The sequence below is a fragment of the Condylostylus longicornis genome, unplaced genomic scaffold (genome assembly GCF_029603195.1).
Source record: "Condylostylus longicornis isolate FDR11 unplaced genomic scaffold, ASM2960319v2 ptg000288l, whole genome shotgun sequence".
Taxonomy (NCBI): Eukaryota; Metazoa; Arthropoda; class Insecta; order Diptera; family Dolichopodidae; genus Condylostylus; species Condylostylus longicornis.
This window is the reverse complement of record NW_026578252.1, coordinates 19,979-40,051: the sequence shown is the minus strand read 5'-3', so window position 1 is coordinate 40,051 and position 20,073 is coordinate 19,979. Positions and strand designations below refer to the sequence as shown.

Below are 20,073 nucleotides of genomic sequence, written 5' to 3'. Positions count from 1 at the left end.
TTGCTGAATTATTTTTTAATTTTTGTCCCGCAGAGGGACCTTATATAAATTATTGTTGTTATAATTTATTATTGAAATTGTTTTATTTAGTTAGTATTAAGTACCAGCTTATTATATATATTAGTTATAAATTTGAAATGAAAAAATACTTTTGAATACGAAAAAATGAGAAAAATATTACAGTCCACAATGCGAATATCTACATCATAAGCTACAACATAAAAAACTTTACGTTAAAATTTACACCATGCGGTAACATTATTACGCAATACAGCACAGCATACTATTTCCATTTTGGGAAAAATTTAGATTTGTTTTAAAGTTTTGTAGTCTATAATTTTACCAGATTCTAACTATATACTATATAGTATGATGAAAGATCGATTGTAAGAAACTTTGTAAAAAAGTTGAATGCCAATAGAATATAAAAAGTTAAAAATACAATTTAATAGGAAGTAATCTGAAAAAATTTGATAATTTTAGTCGTGTTAAAAAAGACGAAATAAAGATATTAAGGTCAAATGGCTTTTATGATACCAGTCATGAAAAATAATTATGAAATATACAATGGAGGAAGGTCAAGAAAAATTTCAGAATCTTCTGCAACAGAATGTCAGAGCTTATCAACATCTCCTGGTATTGATTATGTGTCATCAAGTCACCGTAATCATATGCAAAGAAGCTATTCTTCTAAACCATTTCCGCGGAATCATTCTAAAACATCTGAAGATTCTTTCGGGATTTCTCCAACATATTTAAGCTTGCAAGCGAGTTGCAACCCAACAGATCCTCCAAAATCTGTCACTTTGCAAAGTAGTCGGAATAGTTTAGCACGAAAGTTCAACACTAGAGTAATGGTAGAAAAATTGCGAACTCTTTCTTTGTTTCGCAAAGAAAATTCGACAGAACGCTCATGAAATATTTTAAATGGAAGGCCTTAAAATGCTGTATTTGTAAATAAAATTAAATATATTTTTTTAAATGCATTGTGAGATTTAGCATTATAAATACTTTACTAAACTAAAACTTGATTGCCAAATTTGGGGAGGTAGCCTTATGTCACTCCATCCGTTTCCTTAGTTTTTCAAAGGAAATGAACATTATGTATGTATGCTTTTTGTTGCTTGAAATATGTATCTATTATAAAATAATATAGTATTTGTGCATACGCATATGTTTGCAATGTGAAAAGGCGGATGTAAAGATAAGGATCTAACAAGGAAGTAAAAAAACTCAATTAATTCAAACAAAATATGTACTGGTCAAGAGTGCTGGTCACTGGGGACTACTGATCGCGGATGACTATGGAGACTGGTAGTCGTCAGTGGAAATTGTCAGGTTAAAGCAAAAGAAACGTAAACCAAGCGACAAATCACGAGATGTGAACTTTATATGTACATATGTACATAGTTATTAAATGTTCCCCAACTTCACTTTGAAATTCAAAAATTATTTCAATCTTTATTAAATCTTAAAACTTTTTTGCATTATCCAAAAAAAGTGCGTCAAGAAATATGTGTATCATTATTTTGGGTGTATCAAACAAACAGTTATTAAAGTGCTGGTGCAGATGAGTAAAACTTAAGCTGGATTAATTGGCTCGTCCTTTTTGAGTTGAGCTATTTCTCTTGATTGTTCATTGGTTCGTCTGCATTTATTACTTTTTTGACAAGAATTATATGGAATTGCAGTAGCGCAATACACGCCTGACCGAAATACAGGCCTGGACCCTAAGAGAGAGTGACAGTTCACAGCTGACGAATTTAAACGTGTTCTTATGGGATCTATAGAGGGCCCTTTCTAACAACATGAATCTCCCACAAGATAAAGTTTTTTCAAATTTTTAATTAGAAAAAGTTATAATTCAATCTTTTCCTACTTTGCTAGTGCTTACATTCTCGTAAAACATTAAAATAATGTCTTTATATCTAACAAGTCCCAATACTCAATTTTTTTTACGAAATGTTACGAATTTTTGGCCTCGTTGTTGGTTTTTTCTTTAAATGCCACTGGTCGTTTCATATTTTTTATTATTTTTTTCTTTTTTTTTACGTAAAAAAGAGATTAATCTTTTAAAAAATCTCAGGATATTATACACATTTTTTAAAAAGCTTCCCATTTAAATTCTATTGCACGAAAAAGAAAGAAAGGTAGGAGGAAAGAAAAAATGAAAAAAAAATTCAAATTCATATTTCAGTATGGTTTCAAATGTTAATGAGGAAGGATGTATGATTTTTTATGCACATTTTGTATTTCCCAATAAGGTAAGTTGAGTAGTGTCGGCTAACAAAAATGTTATTAAAAGTAATATAGGTTGACACATTTCAACAATTTGAATTATCTCATTTCGATTATTCATACGTTACTTATAAAATTGTTTCTAAACGGAAAGACTTTTAAAATACCTGAACAAAAATTTTAAAATACCTGTTATTTTACAGTCGGAATTTTCGAGTCATTTGGTAAAATACCATTTATTTCAAAAATAGAAAAATATTCAAATCCGGTCATAAAAATATATGATTGTTTTTTCCAAACATTTTAAATATTTTTTTTCTTAGGTAATTGATATAAATGATAGTAAGTTTTTAATATTTTTTCAAATAAAAATAGAGGTAAAATTTTGAAGTTTATATAAAATTTGTATTTAACAAATAGTATTTGATTGTATTTTAGATATTATTTTCTAATTCCCTCTTCAAATTTTTTCTTTACTATGTATTTATATCAATATTTAAGAATTATCTTTCATTAATTATATTTTCAACTTGACACCACAGGTACTTCCCATATCTTGCGTTAACTTACCCTATGAGAAAAAAAAGCTGTTCACTTAAAAATAATGAAATACTTTCAGTAACAAATAAAACGTTGAAGGCGAAGGTTGTGTTTGTTGTTTGTCCGTTTTTTTTTAAATTTTAAAATAATTATCAATGAAAATATTAATATATTTTCTTGATTTTTCAAATATATGTTCTAAATTTTACCTGCTTTATAATAAGTGTGAATTTATTTTAATATTTCTTCTCAAAAAATAGCCACTTCGATTTAAAAAAGGCCATATTAAATAAGGTGTGCTTTCAAGTTTCTCTCTGAGCATTGGGACTTGTTAGTTATAAAGACATTAATTAAAACATTTATTCAAAAAACCTTCCAGTTTCCGTTCATTTATTTAAGATTTCAATAAAAGCTACACTACAGGGAAAAAAAAGTAGTACATTTTTTTTTCGAAGTAATTGACTCTGGTATATATTTTCAAATTTGGAGAAATTCACATTTGATATTTACGAGTTTTCTAATTTTGTGGTATATCTTCATGATTATCTATATATTTTTCATGTGTATACTATATTAATTAAACTTTATTATATTTAATTAAACTTTATTATATTTACATATATGCTTCAAAATTCATAAAAATTACTGCATATGTGAATTCTTTTTATATTTAAACTTCGTATAATTTTTTTTATGTATTTATGTGATTATAGTTTTGTTAGGAATTATTTTCACATTGTTAGCAAGGCTAGGTAATTTACCTAAACTACCGCATCATACCTTAGAACTTATACAAGTTTCTTTATAATATTTTATTACTACTTGAAACGACGAATCTTTTTTAAAGATCATAAAATTTTAAAAGCACTTTCATAATAATTATGAAACTTAAAATCAGATAATTACAAACTTAAAATAAAATCTAATAAAATTTTTATTAACTTTATTTTAAGTCGTGTATTCTAGACTAAAAAATATAGTACCAAATTTTTTTTTATTCACTGTATTATCATTTACTCTCAATTCTCTCAGTTATGTTGTCTGAAATGGTGGTTCAAAAAATGCGGAAAAACTCAAAAATTTATTTAATCAAAATTATAGTTAAAATTTGAATTCTTGATATGTTCAGAAAACTCCAAATTTCATGGTAGTATGAAAATTTTTAGGTTTCAACTTTTTCTACAGAAAACTGGAAATGAAAATAGGCAATAATCATAATTTTTCTAAAAAAAAGAAAAAACAATTAATCTTCTGAAATATAAATTTGACGTTTTAAAAAAACCTCCGTACTAAAGTTGAAGTTGATTCAACTGTTTCAGAGAGAGAAAAAAGCTGTACTAAAAATAAAAAGAATGTCAAAAATCCAAATTTTTATGTAAAACTAAAGTCTTTATATCTCACAAGTCCCAATGCTCAGAGAGAAACTTGAAAGCACGACCTTATTTTATATGGGTTTTTTTTAAACCGAAGTGGCTATTTTTTGAGAAGAAATATTAAAATAAATTCACAATTATTATAAAGCAGGTAAAATTTAGAAAATATATTTGAAAAATTAAAAAAATATATTAATATTTTCATTGATAATTATTTTAAAATTATAAAAAAAGCGGAAAAACAACAATCACATCCTTCGCCTTCAACGTTTTATATGTTTTTTTTCTCATAGGGTAAGTTAACTCAAGATATGGGGAGTAACTGTGGTGTCAAGTTGAAAATATAATTAATGAAAGATAATTATTAAATATTGATATAAATACACAGTAAAGAAAAAATTTGAAGAGGGGATTAGAAAATAATATCTAAAATACAATCAAATACTATTTGTTAAATACAAATTTTATATAAACTTCAAAATTTTACCTCTATTTTTATTTGAAAAAATATTAAAAACGTACTATCATTTATATCAATTACCTAAGAAAAAAAAATATTTAAAATGTTTGGAAAAAACAGTCATATATTTTTATGACCGGATTTGAATATTTTTTTATTTTTGAAATAAATGGTATTTTACCAAATGACTCAAAAATTCCGACTGTAAAATAACAGGTATTTTAAAATTTTTATTCTTTATGTAATATTCTTTCCGTTTAGAATTAAGATAGGTCATACATACAAATGCAGGGACATTTTATAAATAGATTGCTCTCGTTTACCTGCTAATAAAATATGAAAAAACGGAACAGCTAAAATTTTTCAAGCACTCAATATAACATGTTTGAAATAGTTTTAAAATAATTATTTAAAAAGAAATTTATTGGAAGTAGGTACATACATATTTATTTTTAATAACTTAAAAACTACCTGAAATTATTTGAAACAATTTTATAAGTAACGTATGAATAGCCGAAATGAGAAAATTCAAATTGTTGAAATGTGTCAACATATATTACTCTTAATAACATTTTTGTTAGCCGACACTACTCAACTTACCTTATTGGGAAACACAAAATGTGCATGAAAAATCATACATCCTTCCTCATTAACATTTGAAACCATACTGAAATATGAATTTGAAATTTTTTTTTCATTTTTTCTTTCCCCCTACCTTTCTTTCTTTTTCGTGCAATAGAATTTAAATGGGAAGCTTTTTAAAAAATGTGTATAATATCCTGAGATTTTTTAAAATATTAAACTCTTTTTAATGTTTAACATTCGGAGTTGAAATTATTTGTTAATTGTTCGTATATTTTACATTCTAAATTTTTTCTGTACAAATATCATTAAAAAGTTTAATAAAAGTATTTTCTAAAATCTTTAATTATCCATGAAATTCTTGGATGGTTTAAAAAAAACTGTAAAATATTTTTTTTTTACAACTATTTAAAATTTTTTTTTAATATTATACGTCTTTTTAAAATTTATTTTATTATTTTGCAAAATTATATTATATAAATTATAATAATTTTTTAAACACTTTTTTTCCGTTTCGCTTTTATAATATGAATACACCTTTTTTTCCACCTTGTGCTGGAAGAAGTTACAGAAATAAAACTCCCGCTTTTAAAATTTTTAATATTTTTTCCTATACTTTATATACGAAAAAATAAATAGCTCCCGCTTTTAAAAATACATTATAAAAAAACAGGTAGACATCGATTGCGTACTCTTTCCCTCTCCCAAAAATTCTTATGTGTATAAAAATGAAAACAAGGAGGTATACTGCTTAACTCTTTTAACTAAGGGAATTTTTTGTATACAAACATTGGTAAGTGATTGCATTAGTGTGATGTAAACAAAGAGTCGAACTACTTATTAGTAGATATACTTTGATTTCAATATGGATTTTTGCAAAGCTGTATGACAGTAATTATCAAACCAAATACACGATAACTTAATCAAGTGTATATCGTATACTGTACCTTTTAAGTTTGTGAATGGCTTGATTTCAGTTTGAATATATTCATGCAGAACTTCTCACTAAATCACTTGATCAGGAGATAAATCACTTGATCATTAACTATATTTCTTTTATCTGCTGGACCAAGCCGCCTCTTGCACATTTACTACAAAAGTCGTAACCTCCTCCTCCAGTTCATGTGGAGATTTTAATGTCAAGGTCCTTCTAAATTTTTCCCAGTTCATATTGTTATTAACCAACTTAGGTGATTTTTGCTTTAAGATTATAGACTCGCTAATTGTTACTATAATAGGAGAATGATCAGAATTAAGATCAAAACTTTCATTTATGTGAATACAATTATCAGAAACTCCCATCTTAATAAAAAAGTCCAATATGTCAGGGATCTTATCTGGGTCAGAAGGCCAATAAGTTTGTTTCTCTGTGGAGTGAAACGAATAGTTTAATTCAGTTGCAGCTTTGTATAATACTTTCCCTTTAAGAGTCGCGATTCTTAAACCCCAGAATATATTTTTTGAGTTGAAGTCTCCTCCCATAATAAAATGATTGCCACTATCTTATAATAATTTTTATAGTCATCGTATTGAATTTTAAGATTCGGTGAGCAGTAGATTGCAAAAATTGTGTATTCTCTACTTTTCAGTTTAACTTTAATTGTGGTGATTTGCATGTGTTTTTCTTGGTGATCTATATTGTATTTATAAATAATTGTAGATCCATCCTTGGAATTTTCAGGATGAACTACCTTGTAATATTTATATCCTTGGATGTTTATATGAGAATTGGAGTTGAAATGTGTTTCCGTGATCAAAAAGATATCAATTTTGTTATTTAGTGTAAACATTTTGAGCTTTTCAACATGGTTCAGAAGCCCATTTGCATTCCATGTCATTATTCCCAAAGAGTGCTTCATTTTTTAAATTTTGCAATTTTAAGTTTTTGCTCCATATTCTCAAGTCTGTTGACTAAGTTAATTGCAGAATTTCTTTGTTTTAAAATTTTAAATAAGATTCACTCCAGAGTTTCTTCGGACTTGTTTGTTCTCCAACAAACAAGTTGTGTAGTATCATATGACACTTTCTATCCCTAAAGAATTGCTGTCTCCGTAAAGAAATAATTGTTTTTTTAAAATTCCTTAAAAATTTTGCGTTATACAAATACATTTTTCATGTTATTCATACTTTTACAAATTATTTTACTAAAATTTTTTCACATAAAATTTTGTACTTTTCACAACACTTTAAACTTTCACCTTTTTCCCTATAGCCCTATTCTTTGCTATCACCTAGATACTTGCATTTACGTTTTAACTCTTTGGTCCAATAACGTATTTCTTTTGTTGTATCTGTAACAGATAGAACTTTAACATAACGATGGGTTTATTTTCTGAAACTTCCATACTCACTCGTATATTTTCCAGTAATTTTTAATTTTTATTCCGATTCAGAGGATTTTTATAGGAGCATGAAAATGAAAATTAAAGTAATGGTCAGAAACCTACATCTATCAAGTAGCCGCAGGATATTAAATGTGAACTTATCCAAAGCAACTTCAAATGCTTAAATGTCACAACTAAATAGTAGAAAATGAGGTGAATACTATGGAAAAGTTGCCCTTTTCACGTTGTCCTTCGATGATATCGAAGACATAAATAAAATATGAAGAGCCTTTTAGAAGTAAATGGCTCATCCTGCAATGCCAGAGATGCCACGGAATCGAACATACATAAAGATTTTGTCAAAGAATGGCTGAATGTGTAAAATATGTGGTTAATCATATGACGGTAGAATGTAATGAAAAATAATTTTAAGTCAGGTGTGGAAACTTTAACGAGCACATCCTGTTAGTAACTCAGGCTATTTAATGGCTAAGGAATAACAAAAAAGAAGAATGAAAACGAATCAGCCTAAAAGAGTCCTAGGTAATCATGAAAGGACTCCAAGAACGATTAACACTACCTTATTTACAATAAGAAAAAAATGCTGTTACTTGCTGACAAGTTGCTTCCATAATTGTACAAGATTATAGAGATAATAACGCTAAAAACGCATGAAAACTTGAAAATATGACAATATGATAATATAGAAACCTAAATAATTTAACAGTAGCATAATGCAAATGATGCCAGACATGCTACTAAGAATTTACGAAATCTCAGTGAGGTTAAGTACTATGGAAAACGGATATACTAACATATATATAGCAAGCCCGAAGCAATTTCCGTAAAACCTCAGTAAACAAAATACGAATAAGTACGTGGAACGCAAAGGTATTCTAAGTAGAAAGTATGAATTGGTGGTTTTTCTTAAAGCTAAAAATATCGATGTGTGTCTGTTGGCAGAAACACTTGTGGAAGGTGTTTTGTTGTCAGGTAAAATCAAAAGAATATTCTAGTTAAACTTATATTTTAATTTATTTCATTACTTATACTCGTAGCTCGGTAGTAATCTTAATTAAATACAACTTCAGACTGATCTCTTATTCGAATGTAGGTATAACAATTAAGAGAATGTAGTAATAAAATTAATGTGTAATAAACATAATTAGACTCGTATTCCAAAATGTTATTTCGTTTATAATGTGTTTATGATTTATTATAATATAACTATTTATGAATACAACAGAAGGATTTGGATGTGCTGAATTGTAGATGAAACTCACCTATAATCACTTAAGTTGAGGTAGTGCCAATTTACTTAAGGAAAATATTAAACACAATGAAGTATCGAAAATAGAAACGGGGAAAATTCAACCTGTTACGATTAACATTTAGTCAATAAATCAGAATTTCAATGTTGGTTGAGTATATTCTCCATCAAGATGTAACACAAAGAAAGGTATTTCCTTGATAAAGAGATCTCCTATACGCAAGTAGATACGTACTGCAATTGCAGAGTACACTGTTGCAGAAAACAAATTCCCGTTTTAAAAATTCTTAATTTTTTTCCCTACACTTTATGCTATATATGATAAAATACGAAACTCCTGAGTTTAAAACAAATTACAAAAAATGGGTAAACATCATTGGGTTTTCTTTCTATAAAAATGAAAATAAGAATTTTTTGTTTCCAAATATTGGTGAGTGATTGCATTAATGTTATGTAAACGGACAGTCGAACTACTTCTTAAATATGTAGATATTTTTAATTTTAAAAAGCGATGTAGATTATGACTTTTGAGTATTCTTGTGACTCTGATTTTATTTGGAATTAATTCAAAAGCGATTTAGATTATGATTAATTATTATGTTCTTAATTTTTCAATCCGTAAAACTAAATTCTAATTTTATTTTTATATACGTTTTAAATAAAAAAGGAAACACAAAAGTATTTTTTAACTTTTCACTTTTGTTATTTAATTTTTAATTGAATGCACTTCGATAAAGCTATGTATGTGTATCATCATCACCTTTCATTTGACTGAAAATTGTTTTATTTTTCGTAATTTAAAGATATAATTCTTACAAAATGTTATCAAATTTCTGTTACGTAAATGTATTTACTAAGTAAAATAAGATTTACAATATGTAAGTATTGTAAAAATGTACAAATTTTCATAGGTTCAATTATTTTTAACATGTTCTATTAAATTGCATTTTGACGGTATTCAATAATTAATATTACTTAAAAAATGCAATTATTATTTTCAGAATAATTAATTTATATTTAACATTTAATTAATAAATAAATAACTTGACATATTAAACAAATAAATTAACATTCAACATTACAGGTAAAACACACAGTAATAAAATATAAGCTAACGCTAACACATAATAATAAAGATCATACATATCTTGCTATTTTCAATTCGTCCAAAATATGGTTTCATTATGATAGCTTAAAAAGTAACGATAATATTGGTTCAGCATCTCTGTTCATCAGATTTTGCTATCTCTTGTATAAGTGATCAGGAATCTTTTCGTCTAATTCATTATGAGCTGTGAAGTGTTGTATTAACTTTAAACTATTTTTATCAATGTTGAAATGTTTATTTTCTTATCAATGTCTATTATATTTGATATGTACAATACGTTCCTCAAATCTAGTTTCTCTATTTTTTTTTGTTTGTCTATATATTAATCCCTACAATCTCCACAAGTATTTTCATATATTCCTGATTGTTTACCATTGTCAGTTTTATCTATTATATTACCTAGTATGTTTTCTAATTCATAACTTCAAATTTGAAATTTGAAGGTGAATACGACACATTCTGTATACCATACTTTGCAAGGCTGCCATTTCCGAATATATATACATAACAAAAAATATTTTATTTTTGTATACGTTATTTCTTTTTATCTGGCCCCTAGAATAGAAGCCCGTAGTTTAATTCGTACTCATTTCAACTACAGTGCTATCCTGGGACTGATCCCCCAGATCCCACCGATGAAACTACTACACGTCCACAAGGTCGTCGTAGCCCTCCCAATAACTCTATCTATATGGGTATTCCGGGAGAGGCGATCATCCAGAGTTACCCCAAGATAGTTCACCTTCCTGGAGTACTTAATACGTTCACCAAACAGAATTGGGCTTATTAATTTACCCTGCGTCTGATAAAGGCGACCAAAGTGTTCTTGCTGGGATTTATATATAACCAAACGCCTTCGCACCACTCATCCGCAACACGTGAATTTTGCTGTAGAAGATCAGAAACAGAAGACCGTATGACGAAGGCCACATCGTCGGCGTAACCACAGACACGTGCCCCGGAGCTTACGAGAGCAGCGATTAGATCATCTACTACAATGGACCACAGAAGAGGCGAAAGAACCCCGCCCTGCGGACACCCTTTTGCAATGGAGATGAAGAGTGTATCGTCGCACTTAATAATCCTATCCTGGAGCATCCGATTAACCCATCTGCTCGTCGTCACATCAAACCCTCGTTTGTACAACGATTCACAGATGACATCATATGGAGTATTGTCAAAAGCTGCCCATAAATCAAGCAAGCAGCCAACTGCCACCTCCCGCACTTCCAATAAGTTTTCAAGGACTTCCACTAGACTCTGCAGAGCGAGTACAGTAGACTTTCCCGACTGATAGGCGTACTTAGACTCATGCAAGGAATTGCTTCCCAGTGCGTCGTTTCATTTGAATCTATCAATGACTTTTTCCATTGCTAATTATACTAAGTAGTACAACTAAGTTGAATTATTATACTAAAATGTCTTATTTTCTACAAATTAAGTCATAATTAATATTAATTTGCTTTATTCAACAATGTGAGTTTTGTTATTTATAGCAAATTTCTTAAGTAATCACATACAACTTCTATTACAATTTAATTGTAATATCTAAGGTCAGAAAGTGCATATGTATATGTTCTTTGGTTGTTAAACTATGCGGTTAAGACGATTCAGCATGAAAACGGACAAACATGTACAGCCAATGAATTTTCAAAATCATTCAAGCTTACATCAAAATATTTCTACGTTCTTGTCTAAGTCTTCTAGATTTGAATAGAGGAAGAGGCAGTACTAATTTAATAAATCTTTCTTCTAATCGGAAATCTGCTTAGAAAACCAGCAAATAACATTTTTTGAATATTAAAATCATTTTAACAGTTTGTAATTTTTATTTAGTGTTTGAGAAATAAATGTATCCATGTTTCAACAAAAGTTTCAAATGCAGCCAATTTCAGCATTTTAGGAGTTTTTTATATCTTTGTACCCAAATTAACTTTAAAGCAAAAAAGTATTAAAATTGATACCATATTGTATCCAAGCAAAATAAAGTTTTCTTTTGGTTTTCTTTTTCTATGTTATTCTTCCGAAGATGAAAAATATGAGCGAAAATATACGATGTAATCGTATTTGGCTTTCGTGATTTAATGTAGACGCGCAATATGTTCCTCAAATCTAGTTTCGTATAAATAGTATACAGGTGTTGCTCTCAAATTGAATTGGTAGGTAGCAAAAGCTATTATATGTTAATCATTATTAACTAAATACATCTTATTGTTATTATAATGATAGTTGAAATTTTCTGCAAATTAAATAAAATCAGCAAAGAAATATAAACGTGAATGGTTCATATGCAGACATATGAAATAAAGTTATATCAAAGACTTTGTGTACAATGTCTTTGGTTATAGTCAAAGATGAGAAGGGAGTGATCTTTTTTATTTTTTGTATTTTTGCTTTTATTCATGAACTTAAATAACCACAAAACTTTTGCAAAACTTTCCTCAAAAAACACCATTCAGAAAAAAAAATATACATCCTGTGCGTAATATATTCAATGCATTATTTGTCTGCTAATAGATTATTAACATTCAAATCGTTTATGGTCGAAATTACAAATTTAAAAGTTTTTAACATTTCAAATAAGTAAATGGCTAATCCGGTCCAAGTGCTAAAGCTCTCGGAAGATTATTCGTTGGAATTTTTTAGGAAGAAAATCGTATGGGTATGGAGAGGCGGGAACACATTCGGCGCTATTGAAGCTAGAGAAAAGTTGTGTTCGGAAACTTTTTTGTTAATTACATAAATTATCACATTGGCTGCGAAACGACACGCGTGTCATGAAAGTTATGTATAGTTGTAAAAATTGATGTAGCGCATCGAGAAAAAAAAACTAACACGTTTTTTTGAGATATTGAGCGTTTTTTAAATGTTTAGTTTTTAATTCTAAGTTTTTCAATTTTGTGTGTGAGCAGCTATTACTTAAAAGCGTAAGTCCTTCACCTATCATCGGTTTACTCCAGGTACATAAAATTTTTTTATGTGATTTTAATATTTTGTGATGTAAAATTGTAAAATTCAAGATCATTCCAAACCAACTACAATTTATATTTTATTGTTCGTTCATATTTTATAATTGTTTGTTTTTCTCACAAGAAACTTATTAATAATTATTAATAATTATTATTTAATAATTATATGTTAAATTATTTATTTATTAATGAAATGCTAAATATAAATTAATCTGCAATTTTTTAAGTAATGTTAATAATTATTGAATAGTGTCAAAATGCAATTTACTAGAACATGTTACAAATAATTGAATCTATGAAAATTTGTACATTTGTACATAATATAGTTAGGAATTTCAAAAATTTTTCTCTTCAATCCTGCACGCTTTCATATTAGGACAAGAAAGGTTGGCTGCATTAAAAATAGCTTTTTTTTAAATGCATTTTTCAGACCAATTAGCCAACCATTTTTTTTGGAAATTCAAACTTTTAAATTAAAAAATCTGATGTGGTCAGCACATAACCGACCGCATTGTGTATTGTCTAGTTAAATGAAAGTGTTACAGAATATTATAAAAATGTCTGTTAAATACTTCTTTCCTATTTTAGGACATTAGTAAGCTTATAGTTAACATACTTAGAAAAATGTAAATTTGGCTCTTAGTAGAGTTTCGCTTTGTGCAACCCGAATTCCCTGAAATGCTCGCCAGTTAGTTTCGGTAACAACCAGAACTCAAATATCAAATTTCAAGAAATTCCATCAATTTGTTCTGTGGATATGGTGAAAAATGTAAAATCGGCCCGCAAATCAGTTCTCGAGCCCTGATATTTCCAAAAAAGTTATGTGTTCATTGCTTTAATATGAGGAATTCATATATTAAATTTCAATGAAATCGGTTGATTATTTCTCTTTATATACACAAAAGTGTATGTTTGGCCCATAGTAAACGTCTAGTTGCCGATGCCTGATATTTCCAAAAAATTTACATGTTCATTGTTTTAATACGGGGAATTCATATATTAAATTTCAATGAAATCGGTTGATTATTTCTCTTTACATATACAAAAATGTATATTTGGCCCGTAGTAAACGCCCAGTTGCTGATGCCTGATTTCTTCCAAAAGTAAGGAATTTTTGCGTATGATCGAGCAAAGCTTATATATGAAATTTCAAGTAAATCGGTTGAATACTTTCTTCAAAATGGTGAAAAGTGTAAAATCGGCCCGCAAATCCGTTTTCGAGCCCTGATCTTTCCAAAAAATTTATATGTTCATTGTTTTAATACGAGGAGTTCATATATTAAATTTCACTGAAATCGGTTGATTATTTCTCTTTATATACACAAAAATGTATATTTGGCCTGTAGTAAACGTCTAGTTGCCGATGCCTGATTTCTTCCAAAACATACGAATTTTTGCGGACGGTCGAGCTGAGCGTATATATAAAATTTCAAGTAAATCGGTTGAATATTTTCTTCAAAATGTTCAAAAATGTAAAACAGGCCCCCTAAAAAGTGCAGTTCCCGAGGCCTGATATATACCAAAAGTTGATCGATCCGTGCCACGGTGGAAACAAACTTACATATAAAATTTCATCAAAATCGGTTCAGCCGAACTTGAGATACACGCGTGCACACACAGACCGACAGACCGACAAACGGCCAGACCAACAGACCGACAGGTTGCTAAAAATAGTTTATTTACACTTCCCTACTATGGAGAAGTACGTTCCCACCGAAAACTCGATATGCAAAATTTGTTGCCATCACATAACCTACATACCTATTGTTTACACAATACGGTCGGTAAAAAAATATGTAAAATAAGTAGAGTTAAAAATATTAATCAATTTCTAATTACTCTCTGAGCTTGGTGGCGTGATAGATATATTTAGCATATTTAATGCGTTTCTCTATATTAATAAAATAAAGGAACAAAAGCTTTCAAGAGAAATATTCTCTCAAAGTAATTTTTTAGTAAAATATGCATATCTAGTATTTATTGTTACAAAGCTAAAAATGAGTCACATTCGACAACTGAAATCTGTTAGATAAGTAAAGTTGTGACATCTCACGACTTAGCGAGATTACCACTTCCTTTCGAAATGATAGTTTATTCCTATATAAAATTTGGTACGATCTAAAATATCTTGTTTACCTATAAATCATACCGTATGTTTTAAATTTTTATTTTTCTTTTGTTCACAAAAGTAGTTTGTATTTATAGCATTAAAAATGTCAAATGTCTCGCATTAAAAAATGTCAAATACGATATGAATAATTATTTTAAATGCTCGCGACGCTAAAGCTTTCATGACTTTTTTAGACCATTTATTGATTGAAAGTTATTTAAATTTGTATCATAATATTAAGAACTAATATGGTGGGATATTTTCATCAGCCGATTCTCAAGAGCTTCTAAAAAGTACTTCTATCATTGTTTGACCTGCATTTTTAGTGCATAATTTATAAAGACATAATTTAAGAATAATTTGTAGTATGTTCTAGAAAAAACACTTCAGGGGCCTGTTTTACCAGCATTAGTCGTTTCAGCCATATTTAAAAAAAGTGAAAGAAGAAGGAGAAAACATTAAAGAGACCGCAGAAAATTTATGTTAGAATCTTTTACAGATTTTACTATTCGTTGAATTAATAATATTGAGTTCGTTATTGTAACGCTAACTTTATTTATTTTAAACAAAAAAGTTATAACTTAAGATACTGCAGTAAGATAAGAAGAGTATTAAAAACAAGTGCTGGGTATTCAAAGTTAATATACCCTTCGCGAAGGGTATATTAACTTTGAACTCCCACTCCCATACAAGTCTAAAAGCTTATTCTTAATATTTGAAAAAATAATAAAGTCAGATTCATGAAACTTGGCAGTTGTGTGTCCGATTATAGATCAGATATATTTGTGAAGCTTTAATGGAATTGCTTGACAGGTTCGGGTACTTGCCATACAACTCCAAAAGCTTATTTTACATATTTGGAAAAATAATGAAGTCAGATTTATGAAACTTGGCAGTTGCATGTCCGATTATAGATCAGATATATTTGTGAAGTTTTAATGGAATTGATTGACAGGCTAAGCTTCTTGCCATACAACTCCAAAAGCCAATTTTAAATATTTGGAAAAAATATAAAGTCAGATTCATGAAACTTGGCACAGTCGGATGTCCAATTATAGGTCAGACATGTCCGTGAAGTTTCTATAGAATGATGTCACAGGTTCGAGTAATTGCTGCACAATAACGAAAGGTGCAGGGTATAATTCAATCAGTTTATACCGACTGAAACGCTTTTACTTGTTTTTATTGGACTTTTGCATTTTTTCTCAAATCATCGACTAAACGTCTCACAGTCCAAGAGAATAAATTTTGTGTATATTTTAGAAAAAAACGACATACGCAATATAGAATATTATAGTTACTCATTTTCTTCTCACCTGCTGAGTAAAATAGCGAAACAAAGGATCAACTTTTGATTATAACAGCACAATTATGATGAGTGATACATACAGTGGATTAAAAATAAATTTGGGTTAAACCAATGGTTTGTATTGATTGAAGAACTTTTCCTTTCAACAAGTGAAAATACTGCTTTTAAATACAGTCTATGTATATCTACCACGCCATTTAAATTATTTTCATTCATATACGAAACTATTTCTAGGTATTCTTAGTATGCATATATTTAAGGTAAACGATTTATGCAGTCTTTGAAATAAAGCAAAAATTAATTTAAAGAGGGGTTAACATAATGCTCGATTTTAAGGGTTAATTGTGTGAATTTAGGAAAATAATCATATTTTTAGCGTTAGCTTTTTGCGTTTTTAGAAATTTGGAAAAGCTTGTGATTCCGGAAATACAAGGCGTCAAAAATTCAAATTTTACAAATTTCAAGAGGTGGTAACTTGAGAGGGGTAGAGGTGGAAAAAAATTTTCCTCCAACGAAATGAACTAGTTGTTAGTGTCTAAAAGCTGATAAAATTTCAGGCTTCCAGAATCTGCCACTGCCTTTCTGCCTTTGTAAAGTTTCACAAATGCTTATGGTTTCACTGCAATAAATAGTTAGTTACAGTGGTCGAAGTGGGATACTCAAAGTGGTGGGATGGTAAAAAAAAAAGTATTATTTTAGTTATTTTTTAAAAAAATAACTCAACAAAATTTTCCAAAAAAATATTCTCGTTAGTTTACTTCCAATCTTTGGAAGTAAACTAACGAGAATATTTATATTCAAAATTAAATCAACTAAAAATTGAATCAAAAACTGTGCAAATTGTTACCAAAGAAATGCATATACTACTATGTAGTAACGAAAATTTCATTAATAGAAAAAAATTATACGTTACTATTTGAAATTGGTCTTATTTAAAATTACATATGTATATGTATTTAATTTTTTGTTAAAAAAATTTTTAAAATTCATTAGAAAATGTTCTTAAATTTGAAAAACATGTTCCGGAACGCATTTTTCTCTCCTATTAAGTGGTGGGGTGGATTTCCAATTACTTAAAAGTACTAGGATAGCATCCCGCTCCATCCCGCCTCACTTCGAGCACTGGTTAGTTAGAAAAATGGCATTTTTAGGGTTTTTGGGGGGTATAACTTTTAAAGGAGGGGAGATATGTAAAAATTATGTTCTACGAAAATTAATTTCTAGTAAAGATTTATGTACATGTTTCAGATTTCTATCTTCAAGAGTGTAGAAGTTTTGTAAACATGTCCACGGACGAAGGACGGACTGACGGACGAATGGACAGGGTGAAACCAATAAGCACTTCCATCGAAAATTTTTTGGGGAAGTGTTAAAAAACCTTACAGCTGTAAAGCTTAATTTTTAATGAAAAAAGTTCACTTTGTACTATAAAATATAGCCACTTTTTATTCATTGGAGTAACACATGATCGAAAGAAAAAATAGATAAGTTTAGTTTACGACAAAAACTCAAAAAAAGGCGCTGTAAGTATTTATTTATTGTTTATATTTCCTTTATAATCATAAATATGGGTGCAAAATTTCCTGATTAAAAATAATTGCAATCTATTAAATATTATATGGGATTACATACACAACATACACATATATTTGAAAACGGTTTAAGTTGTGAACTAATTTATAATCATATTTATATGTATACAATATTGTATTATCATTATGAAATTTTATATTATCTTAAATTTAACCCGGATTTGATTAGCCATAATCAAAGTAATCTTGATCAGTTATTATTGTTCAGAATATTTTTCATTTCATTTGGATCAACTTGTGATTCAGTTTCCCACTGTAGAGGTGGCATTATTATTGGCTCACGAGCAGGAACATCCTCAGGAGTGATTCCAGATAATTTTACTGGCAATTTGTTTACTTTTGTTTGAAAAGGAAAAAAATTTCGCGGATCAGTTATAGCATGATTATGGCGTCGGATTTTAGCGCCCATTGAAATGTCAACGGTTGCTCCAGGTACATGTGTAAACTTCCCATTCCATCCTTCACATTTAACTGGTATGTAATCGTCTCTTTTTTTTATTGGCATTCTGTAATTTTTTTTTCGTAAAAGTATTAGCAGTGTAGAAAAAAATACTTTTTTCAATAAAAATTATGTATCTGTGTGAGCTTTTCTAAAATACGTTTGTTTTCAGTGAGCAGCGGTTAAATACTAATTTATTTGAACAGAAAAATTTTTTTATGAAACATTTTATATTCAATTGTATCAATACGTATTATTGTATACTAATAAATTTATATTCTATTGTTTTAAATTATAAAACGGAAAACATATTAATTAAAAACGCCAACATAAAAAAATTGTACATTTCCTTTTATTCAATAGTAGACGAAAACTCTTTTCTATTATTCATATCGTTAGTTTGTTATTAAGTCAAATGTATTTAAAAAAAAGTACACCGTATTTGTAAAAGTGTAACAGTAACTTAAATAATAATTCACAAAACAAAAAATCTAAAACTAAACTTTTTTACCGATCTGCGATTTTCAATTTGTTCTGTTATAGTTAATGAAAAATTAACTAAATTTTAAACTGAGCTAAAAATTTTCTTACATTATGTGTCTGCAGTATATTACATAACGTACATACGAAATAGAAAGACGTAGTAGGATATTTTACACTTCTTCACAATATTAAAAATATGTCACGTTACTTATAGACATCACGCTTATTACACACATTGTACATAAAATCTATGAGCAGAGAACTCAACCAAAGTATGCGTTTTTTGCTTGTGTATATTATTTGTATATGTATGTATATTAGAGTGCAATTGTGTCTAATACGTTTCGCTGTCCAAATTTTAAAAATTTTATAGGCGGTTTTTCTTGAGTATTTTTGAAACTTATTGCAGACATTTTAATCGTTATGTTGCTTTTTAAAGCGGAGTTGTCAAATAACCTTTTCAAATTTCATTTACTGTATAGTTTATAGAGTTACTGTATAGTTCATATTTTGTTACTTCAATTCAATTCAATAAATTTCGATTCCAAAATAAATCCAAACTTGAAATAATTAAAAGTAGGTATTTATGTATTCACAACAAAATTGACTTAGCACTGCATTATGTACATAAATTCAATTTCAACTTCAATTCAATTCAAATAAACTTTATTCATTCAAGTTGGTATAAAAAAAAATACAATCATCTTAATACATATATTAAATACAATATAGTAGAATTACATCTAGTACACTAGTAAATTATACAAAAAAAACAAAACAAGATATTTTTTCTATTTTTTAAAATTGGAATTTACAATAAAGTTTTAATTTTAATTTATAAGTATAAAATAATTCAGATTATACATATTTTATGATATTGTACATAACTGCAATTTTGTATATTACAATAATTTCAAATTTTATGTAATAAACTTTATTAATTCAATAGTTAATTTGACATCAACTAAAAGAGTAAGAAAAGCATTAAATAGTTCATGAACTAGTGTCTAATGCCAATATAAGAAGAGAATGACTCTTCTTCTTTTTGTGAGGCCTTTGTCTATATAAAAGCAAAACAAAAACAACGGAAACTAAACAAAAAATAATAAAAATTAAAAAAAAATGAAAATTAATTCACGCTAAAGTTATTAACAAACTCCCAATTTCACTGTGATCAAAATTCAACAGCCAAGATTTTACTCTAGTAAGAAAAATGTTTTTTTGCCTGATTAAACGAATAGATTCCGGTAAGACATCAAATAAACGAGAAGACACA

General features: G+C 28.4%; 2 protein-coding genes across 2 annotated transcripts; one reads left to right on the top strand and one right to left on the bottom strand.

Moving 5' to 3' along the window:
* Nucleotides 1-256: 256 nt before the first annotated feature.
* LOC129616776 (uncharacterized) lies at nucleotides 257-992 on the top strand. Its single transcript, XM_055532349.1, has one exon. The coding sequence runs from the start codon at nucleotides 522-524 to the stop codon at nucleotides 915-917; it is 396 nt and encodes a 131-aa protein (XP_055388324.1). The 5' UTR covers nucleotides 257-521; the 3' UTR covers nucleotides 918-992.
* Nucleotides 993-17,819: 16,827 nt separating this feature from the next.
* Nucleotides 17,820-18,501, bottom strand: LOC129616777 (uncharacterized). The gene has a single exon (XM_055532350.1). The coding sequence runs from the start codon at nucleotides 18,378-18,380 to the stop codon at nucleotides 18,066-18,068; it is 315 nt and encodes a 104-aa protein (XP_055388325.1). The 5' UTR covers nucleotides 18,381-18,501; the 3' UTR covers nucleotides 17,820-18,065.
* Between the last annotated feature and the right edge of the window lie 1,572 nt (nucleotides 18,502-20,073).